Source organism: Cryptomeria japonica, chromosome 3 (genome assembly GCF_030272615.1).
Source record: "Cryptomeria japonica chromosome 3, Sugi_1.0, whole genome shotgun sequence".
In the NCBI taxonomy this organism is placed as follows: Eukaryota; Viridiplantae; Streptophyta; class Pinopsida; order Cupressales; family Cupressaceae; genus Cryptomeria; species Cryptomeria japonica.
This window is the reverse complement of record NC_081407.1, coordinates 7421236-7431847: the sequence shown is the minus strand read 5'-3', so window position 1 is coordinate 7431847 and position 10612 is coordinate 7421236. Positions and strand designations below refer to the sequence as shown.

Here is a 10612-nt window from a genome sequence, read left to right as displayed (position 1 = left end):
CAGATAGTCATTAGGACTTGGTTGTAAGTAGTTGTCAATTGTTGTTATCTATTTAGCAACTATTTAAAATTTTAAATATTATTGTCATTGTCAACTATTGTAAGTAGTTGTCATAGCCCATTGTACATGATCCCGCCTAGTCTACAATTGGAACGTACAAGCACTTCCTTTAAAAAAAGCATTCATTGATCTCCATTTGAAGTTATATAGTGTGATTCTAGTTATATTACAAGCAGGGGTGTTATAATTTGACAATAAACATTTACAATAAGCAAATGTTGTAATTTAACAATACACATTTACAATGAGGAAGTGTTATAATTTAGCAATATACATTTACAATGAGGAATGAGAGACACCCCTAAAATTTCAATGATCAAAATGACAACTCCTTAGACATCATTAAATTTATATCAAATGAAACCATTTCACTATATAATTTTAGAATATATCTATTTGTTTGGTCTCTTTAACTATTTAACCATCTAAATTCGTTAATTTTATTTATTTATTTTATTTAGTAGGTTAATAATGTATGCCTTCAAATAATTTATAATTGTAATCCCTGAATCTAGCCCAAAGGTAACTTTTATATTACGAATGATTATGTTGGCATAATGGTGAGAACATGTCAAATATGAAATCCATGTGTTCAACTCTAGGAGGTAGTGTAATGCAGCTCAAAATAATATAAGAAACTAGAAAAACAACCTCCTTATGAAATGCTTTCATGAGAGGATCACATGTATCACAAATTATTGTCTCATTGAAAAAATAATATCCTTATGAAATGCTTTCATGAGAGGATCACATGTATCAAATTATTGTCTCATTGGAAAATCAATCTCCTTATGAAATGATTTCATGAGAGGATCATATGTATCAAATTATTGTCTCATTTGGCAATGACCTAAAAACCTACCTAGCAACCTCTTTAAATTGTCTTATTTATACATTCCTTCAATCAATTAATGATATTATAAGAAAGGATTTTTCCACAAATTATAGCTATACAAGGTACCAAGCTCATCAACACATTCCAAATTCAATGCATGCCTAAGCATTCCCCAAGCTTCACTTCATATTGTACTTATAAAAATCATATATCACAAAAGCTTGAACAAGAGCTAATTAATATTTGATACTAAAGGTTCCTAAAACAAAAGTTTCTATAGAGGCTAATTAATACTTGGTGCACTAAGATGCATCAACCTCTATGAAAGATGTCAAATTGTAGTAGCTCAACAAGTGAAGATGCTCGACTCACATAGATTCTTGCACAATGCAAAGACAAATAAACAGTGTCTACCATGGCTGATATAATATGATCATTTCAATTGATTTTTGTATTGTAAAGTTGTATCATTAATAAAACTACCCAATAAAAATATTTAACAGATCTTGGCAACCGTATAAACATAGAATACAACATAGAGCACAACCCTATAATAAAACTTGGCAACACCAAAATCAACTTAGATATTCAATCCTATCAAAAATTAAAAATTAAAAATAAACAATAACAAAATCAGATCAGCTACATATAATTAAACCAAACATCTCAATCTCAATTTTAGACATTCACTCCATTATTAAGGTGGATATAAAAGAATAGCCTCCTTTGTGCGAGGATGAAATACGATGTATCTAGCCATATTGCAATAAGAAAAAATTAACAATTAGAAAGGCAGAAACACGCTAGAAAGTTGAACTCAAATGCAAAAGTTTGCAATGCAAGGCCAACATCACCATCAATCTTGAAGGAATGATCGAACAACAATTTTAAGACCAATTTTCAACTTCTGTCCCTCGTGACTCTAAAAATCATGCATCGTATTGAAGCAGGTGAACAATCCATATGTAACATAGTTTATGAGTTGGATACACCCATTTCTTGGTGTATTTACTACATAACAACTTCATCACAAGACTGAATATGTGTGAATAAACTAGTATACTTATATTTTAAAAAAATATCCTAGAGATATCACAATTGTCTTTCATGTTTATTAGTTGTCAAAAAGGACATGGAGCTATGTTGCACTCTTTGACTCTCATTAAAGATGTAATAGCATCATATACTTAGAGACAAGTGGCAATGATTCTATTTTATTCAGAGATAAAATAATACTTATAGAGAAACTGAAACATGCATGCATTTACCTGTCATCTACAGGTCAAATTTATTCAAACCAATTTTTTGTTTACTAAAACATGCATGCATTTACCTGCCATCTGCACATCATCCTCTCGGCATAATAACCCAAAACCCTAAAAAGGAAAGTAGGTATTATACTCAAGACTTAATTTGTCTCTTGGTAAAGTATCCTCATCCACAAGCACAAACATGTAAACTCCAAATACTAAGTTGCAATAAAACATGTGTGAATAAAAGGATGAAAACACTTTTTTTCAGAATAAGAAATGAAAGCAAAAAAGTAGAAAAGATTGTGGTACTTGTTGGACAACACTGCTTCACAACTAACATTTAGGTAAACTAAGAGCAAAGATCAGAGCATAATCTCATTCACTTACTAGGTATCTGTATTTCCTTATGAAATAGAAGTCGTATTGCCACCATCGCCATTAAAAAGGTGCAGATTTTGACCATATAAGTCAACCTTGAGCCAAGTCTTAATTTTCCCTAAATGAGCTTCAAAATATAATCATTTTTGTTTTTGCCTCTTCCTTAAATCTTCCAAGCCTCCTATGCAAATAAAGATTCCACTTCCAATTTTTAGTCTTTCAAAATTGCATAACTTTCTCCTTTTATTTTCATGTAAAATTTAAGTATATGATCACCTCAAACATATCAAATTCCTTCCTCAGTCGACAAACAGAACTAAAGATTTGGTTTGCTTTTCGTTTTCTTTTTGCCCAGTTGAATGTTACTATCTTCAAAAGATTTTCCAAGACTAATTTTGAATCGATTTAGGTCAATGTTACCCTAAGTTTCTGGGACGGGGATGGCAGGGGACGGCGGGACGCGTTTTCAAGACGGCAATTTTTTTTGCCAAATTTGGGGACGGTCGGGGACGGCAAAGGGGACGGCTATATAAAATATAGGAAAAATTTAAAATATATAGGAAATTTTCAAAATTCTAAATGTTCATATGAAAACATGGATAAAGCATGCATGCATACATACATTATATTCATATGAAAACAATAAAACATGGATATAGCATGTGTATGATACTATGAAAAGTTGAAAACATTTTAGAATGTAAATTCTGAACATACAACATTGTTAATACTCAATAGACAATATGCAATTATGCATTCATAAATCAAAATTTCAATTCATTCACATTGTCAATATGCATATCATAATAGATATTAAAGAAATAACATACAAAATGTCAAAAGAAAGAGGTTAAATTTTCCCTACTTCTATCGACGCAGTTTCCCCCCATATTTTTCAACGGGGGTTTGGGGGCAACGCCCCCAAGGTGGGGTCAAGGGGCATTGCCCCTTGCGAGGTCAAGGGGCAGCACCCCGCGAGGCCAAAAAAACTTATTCTTTAATAAAAGCATTGGGTGTTATTTTTCTATTGACTCGCCAAGTTTGGCGATTTTTGGGCGATTTTCTAATCTATGTCAAAATGCCCAAAGGCTACACTGTTGCCATATATTTTCATTGTCAAAATTATGAATTAAATTAATAAATTTAAAAATTAATTAATGTTATCTTTTAATTTTTTTATTTTTAATAACAATTTGAATTAATAAGGGGTCCATATTAGAAAAAAATTTAAAAAAATTGAAGATACAACTTTTTTTATTTTTTTAATATTTTTTAATGGCCTTAGATATGGGGGACGTCTGGGGACGGATTGGGGGCATCCCAGCCGTCCCCAGCCATCCCCGGGACGTACGGACGTCCCCCAGAGCTAGGGCAGGCGTCCCCCTGTTTCGGGGACATCCCCTCAAAATACAGGGCAATTTGGGAACGGGGGGAAACTTCCCCTGGCCGTCCCCAAGTCCCTGAAATGTCCCCGGGACGGGGACGGGGGTTTTCAGGTCGGGGACGCATCCCCAGGTAACTCTGATTTAGGTGCCATTTAGTCAGTTCATCTAAGAAGAAAGCTTGAACCAAATAAAGAGTAGACATAAGCTTTGGTACTAACATGTGATTTGCCACATGTATGACTTAGACGAAAAAAAGAAGAAAAAATGAAAATCTGTAAAAACTTTCATCACAATTGAAATAGCAATTTTATTTGCTAGAAACTGCAGGGGAAGGAACTTCAAATCTCGGACATATCATCCTTACCAAAAGTAAACAGCCAAAAGAAAACATTATGTTGTAAAACATAACCTTTAGGCTTTTACTTATATGCACTAGTACAAAGTTCTCTTAAACATGAAAAAAACCTAGAAGACTACTGAACTTGAATATAGATAATTGGTTACTCATTGATCCTCATTCTTAGGCAAAGCCCAAAGATATGCGACTAAACCCAGATATGGAATAAATCTGAGATAGCGAACAGTTTCAGCTTTACTTTCATCCAAGTTTTCAAGATTGTCACCTATTAGCCAGGGTTGAAATATACTATAGAGACAAATATCCCAAATGAAGGCATAACCTGGACGATCAGTCCCAAGATAATTCAGAAAGAAATCCCAACGGTCTGCCAAGCTGCCAAATCCATCATTGGCTCTACCAAACAGCGCCCAAAGTATAGAAATGACTCCCACCAAGCCACCTACAATTCCTATGATGCGAGCACCTGATATCATTACTGATTGGAAACCAGACTTGGTCTTCTCTGAATTTGATAAAGAATTGCTGCTTCTTTCACTGAGACGGATTGCCATGTAGGGTAGTAACAAAGCTGTAAACAGAACAGAGCCAAATAATTTTGTTTTTGAACCATAAAAGAAAATTATATTAACATAAATCAGTGACTAAAGTAGTTTAATGAGACTTAAAAGTACAAGTCACAACAGCTAATTAGAAATGATAAAAGGACTCCAAACCAAAGATAGGAATCTAAAGAAAAATCTATATCACACACTTGAAAGCAAAATAATCTTATAAAAGGGATTTACCCTGGACAAATAGAAAAATTCACAGCATGTCAAACTGCAATAGCATAACTAATTTTAATAGGTAATGGAAAAGGCTTTGGCATACTGTTTGTCAGGAACATCTGAACAACCCATAGAGCCTCAAGAGATCCTCCATATCTATCCCTCTTGCGATCGGTAAAAAGCAGTGGAGCAAACATCAACGTCCAACCAATGACAAAATTGAATAAAGCCTCAACAGTCTGTATTTTTAAAGAGTATCCAAATTACTCGATATTATGAGATATAAATCTGACAAAAATAAATAAATAAATAACAAAAAAAGTAGTACAAAGCCAATCTAGAAAAGAACTAGATGATCTGTAAAAATTTGGAAGCTATTTTCGTGCAAACTATAAGTATTTGTATAACTTACGGGATGAACCACAGGAGCCTCCAATAAATGAATGCCTGCTGTTCTGTCCAAAATTATGCTATGAATTTAGTATCAGCTGTCAGTCATGACATGAATCTAAACTTGAATTGCAAGGCAACCATCTTGGTATGTTTTGACACAGAGGACAATTTCTGGCGGTAAGTTTTGATGCAAAGTATGCTTACAAAAAATAAAATAAAAATTGCTGCTTGACTAGCAATACAAACTAGTCGTGCTTTAGCATTCCAAAATCAAAATGAAAAACCAAGTCTGGAAAATTACCTTCTTAGAAGTTATAATCCATTATAAAAAATAAAAAATAATATACCTAAGTTGGCCAACGGATCAACAAAAAAGAAGTTGAGCGAAAGATCCAATAGAGTTTTGATTGTTTCTGGTTTGATTGCCCACACTGGATCACCCTGCACAGAGTAAGTTCAGGCACTTAGAACTAAGTTAAATCATAATAAATTATTTAACAAAACCATGATTATAAATTACAATAAGGCAAGAAATGCAAGAAAAATATGTTAACTTCATGCAGCAGCCAAAGTGTCCTTATTTTGGATATTGCATAATGTCTGGCAATAGATGTGTTGATAAATGGATTTGCTTTGCCAAATTCCAACAGTTAGGTTAAAAACCCTCCACAAGACGGTGAGGCTGCCTTTATTGAAAACCAAAATTTCAGACGGTAAGAACAACTGTATACTATTCAGATAAAAAAATTTGAGGGTGCGGATGGAGGGATTTTGAGAGTTAACTGAAAAATTAAAAATTAAAAAGATATGAAGCAGAGAGTTTACCAAATAGGAAACAGAGTTTGGCAAACGTGTGCAGAAATAGGATTTTGAGAAGAAGAAAATGTGCAAATTCAGCAAATAGAAAAGAAAGGTTGATAAACCTACACAAATCAATGTTTCTGCAATGAAGAGATGAATAAACTTATAACGAACATGAAAGGTAACAAGAAAATTCCAAGGACAGAAAAAACATCTAAGATAAGATATCAATGCCATTGCATCCAACATAAAATGAAGGATACAATAATAATTTCAACAAGGCATAAGGTTCTCATACAAAATTATTTATTTCTTTCGAATCTCAAAAGCTCAAAGTTTTTTGTTTTTTAAGTATAACTTTACAAAACTTTGTCACAAGTTCAATACCTGGTATCGTTACCCATAAACATATTTATATCATTGTCTTGGTAACTGCTAAGCAGTTATAGGAAATAATAAGAATAATAATAACTAATAACCTTTTGAAACCATATGCAAATTTCCAAGTACTTTTCAAACAATAAAGTATAAAACATTATAAAATGAAGCATATATTTTGAAGTTACTTTCAGCTTTAAAATTGACAGTCAGCATCACACAGCTGATTCCTTGCTTGAGTCCTCCATGTTGACATCTTCAATAATTGTAGCATCCTCTTTTTCTTTCTCTGACATTCCCAACTGGTACTGTTTGAACTCCTCTAGAGTTTCATTAATTCCATCTGAGCTGACTAGCTTTATATAACTGTAATGGAATAAAGGTGGTATATGCAATTTGATCGGCTTGTATATTTTCTTCTCCTTCTGCTTTTTGAACCCTTTGAAGAGGAATGTGATCTTCATTAATTCGTCTAAAGACATAGAGTCAAGTTGTCAACACTGAGAAGTTGATTTAATCCTAGATTGATTTCTTCTGTCAAATGACCTTTTAGGACATCAATGGAATTAATTTTTTGGTCATCACTATAGAAATGTCATATTGTCTTATCACTCAAAATCGTGTACATCCATCATTATTTCCAGAGTAGATTGATTCTCATATTTATTATTTCAAACCAGTGTTTGAGGGTTTCCTTGCACGAACCCACAATTTTGCATTAGTGTTTCTTAACACTTGCATTGTTGTGTGCAAGAAATTCCCGTTTGTCTATAGAGTCAGTCCATGCCCTGGGTTTCTCATGGCATCCTGATTTCTATAATCAGTGGTGCAAGTCACTCAGGGCAACATCAAACTAGGTTGGCTCTCCACATTTGTCGTGCACAAAATCTCACCATCATTCCATCAAATCCTAAACTCAATAATCTCATGAAGTTCTCAATTGCCCCCATTTTCCTCCGCGGTCTCGCATCTCTTATTCTTCTTTCTAAATACCTCACGACTACTTCATATATCTTCCTCATTTATCCCTTCCACCCTAATTTTTCTTCCTCTATTTTTTTTTCCTCAAATAATCAATTCTGATTCTGATTCATGTCTTATACAGGATGTATCCTTCCTGAAACCAGACGCTCTGATCATGTCTTATACAGGATGAATCCTTCCTGAAACCAAACGTTGTGATTTGATCATGTCTTATACAGGATGAATCCTTCCTGAAACTAGACGTTGTGATTAGTCATGTCTTATACAAGATGTATCCTTCCTAAAACCAGACACTCCGATCATGTCTTATACAGGATGAATCCTTCCTAAAACCAGACGTTGTGATCTGATCATGTCTTATACAGGATGAATCCTTTCTGAAACCAAACGTTGTGATCTGATCATGTCTTATACAGGATGAATCCTTCCTAAAACCAGACGTTGTGATCAATCATGTCTTATACAGGATGAATCCTTCCTGAAACCAGACGTTGTGATCTGATCATGTCTTATACAGGATGAATCCTTCCTGAAACTAGACGTTGTGATCAGTCATGTCTTATACAGGATGTATCCTTCCTGAAACCAAACACTCCGATCATGTCTTATACAGGATGAATCCTTCCTGAAACCAGATATTGTGATCAATCATGTCTTATACAGGATGAATCCTTCCTGAAACTAGACACTTTGATCATCTTTGTCTTATACAGGATGAATTCTTCTTGAAACCAGACTAAATCTAGATCTTATCAATCGAATCAAATCAAATCTATCGGGATATCAATTTCGCAAAACTCCAAAGATCAAATACCTCGATCTCCCGAGGGGCATCACCATACCGTAATCTATAAATCAAGAGCTAGGGCATCCTATCAAACCAATATCAGCATCAAAACAAGATAATTCTTTGAATCAATGTGTCATCACACCTCACTTCAAAGAGGGGCAAAATGTAGACACTTAAAAATAATTATTTTAATTATTCTTCGCATAATTAATTAATTAATTATGTTAATTCAAATTCCTCTCAATATTAATTAAATGTAAATAATATTGTCACTATAGCATATGATTGATTTATTTAATAAATCAATCCCTTTCTTTATTCTTCTAAAAAAAATCAAATCCTCACAAATCTTCCTCTTAGCTAATTAATTTCAATTAATTAGTTAACCTACATGATTCCTACAAATCATCTTCTTAATTCATCATTAACCTAATAAATTCTTCTAAAAACTCCCTAAACTCACTTAACATTATTCTTCTAATTTTTTATTCCCTCCACTCATTCTCTCTCCTAGTCAAATTCTCCTACAAATATTAATCTCACCTAACATTTCCTCTAATCCCCCTCCTAATGAGTCGTTAATGGTTAATCATCATGATTAGTCACAAAGTCAACTCTTTGTCCTTTTCATCCAACCACTAGCTTTAAATGCTCTTTTCCTAGGTGAATGTAATTTTCGAAATCACACATTCCTCTAGGCATCCCCTCTCCCAAAGAATTTTTAATTCTTTTTTATTCCTCCAATCCCCATGATATCCTTTTTTGGAGAATTTTTAATTCCTTCAATGCATCTTGTGGAGTGTGGAGATACGAAATGCCTTTAAGGTATATTTCTTGGTCTCCACACCCTCTCTTGGACCTTGTGTGAGCTCACAAGTAAATCTTAGCCCTTCATCTCGAATTCATCCTAGCCATCCGTTTTCCTCTCCTCTTCCTATAAAATAGGGCTCCATCCCTTCATTCGAAACATCTTGAAATCCAGTAAGCTTATGCTGCCCTTTTGAGCCCAGGAAATCATCTTTGCAACTTGATCATCTCATCCTTATCATTTTTCAAATCCATTCCATTTATGCACAACATTGGAGAGCCATCCACATCCAGCAATCAAAGGAGCACATCAAGTGGAGCATTATCAAGGGGCGCCTTCACTTCATCAAGCTCAATCCGAAGGAGAAGGTAAAATAGCAAGGTGAAATGGTCTTTTAATGATATTTTAGCATTTTGCATGTTTAGTTCGTTATGTTTTGATCATTTGACCTTCAAATCTGTTTTCCCCTCTTCATATATATATATATATATATATATATATATATATATATATATATATATATATATATATATATAGATATATATATATATATATATATATATATAATTGTGTGGGGGAAAAAGCGAGACTAGGTTAACATGCCCTAATCCTACCTTTTGACACACATTACGGAATACGAAAGAGCCTAGAGATATCGCACAATTGGATACTTCTTTTTGTGAAAGAGAGAGCCACGGGATATCTATTAGGATTTCTATTCCTTTGTTGTAATTGAAAGATAGAATGATGCAAGTTCAATTCCTAACCCCAAAATGCAAATATGAACTAATAACAAGATTACAGAATTGAACTTAAATGATGGAAAGCTGTAAACACAAGGATGAAATAAGAATGCAAGTGCGTACCCGGAGTTAAAATTTGACTGAAAATGTTTGGGACGGGGGCGCGGGCGCCACTGTCCTGATTCTGCCCCTGAAACTGCTCCGGAAACTGTTGTTTTGCACTTTGGAAAAAGCTGTCAAAAATGCTGAAAATGCTGTCAGACCAGGGCGCCCAGCGCCCCTGTCCCAGGGACCAGGGCGCCCAGAAGGGACCAGGGCGCCCAGTGCCCCTGTCCTGGCAGGACCAGGGCGCCCCACGCCCCTGTCCTGGTCTTTTGTTCTGAAATTTGGTGGGAAGGCCGGTCTCAGTCTGCTTCTTCCGGATCTGCAACCTGCGGCGTCGTCCGAGTCCCGAAACCTGCAATAATATCTGAAAAGGGGAAGGGGTGGCTATATAGGGTTTTGCCTTAGTCAAACCCCCGCTTCAGTGATTTCCACCTCCACAAATAGCCAAGTTGTTTTGTAAAATGTATTGTGTGTGCAGACCTAGTGTGTGTGCAAGGTCCAAAATGCAAGAAAGCAAACTAGAGCAACCTAGAAAGTAAACCCTAATTGCTTGTAAATGATGATGCAAATG

General features: G+C 34.6%; 1 protein-coding gene across 1 annotated transcript; it reads right to left on the bottom strand.

The window, feature by feature from the left end:
* Positions 1-4176: 4176 nt before the first annotated feature.
* Positions 4177-7075, bottom strand: LOC131874550 (uncharacterized). The gene is made up of 5 exons (XM_059217981.1): positions 6833-7075; positions 5780-5873; positions 5452-5489; positions 5143-5278; positions 4177-4840 (listed from the first exon to the last, which is right to left on the bottom strand). Exons 1-5 carry the CDS (start codon positions 7073-7075, stop codon positions 4416-4418), a joined length of 936 nt encoding a protein of 311 aa, XP_059073964.1. The 3' UTR covers positions 4177-4415.
* Positions 7076-10612: the final 3537 nt, after the last annotated feature.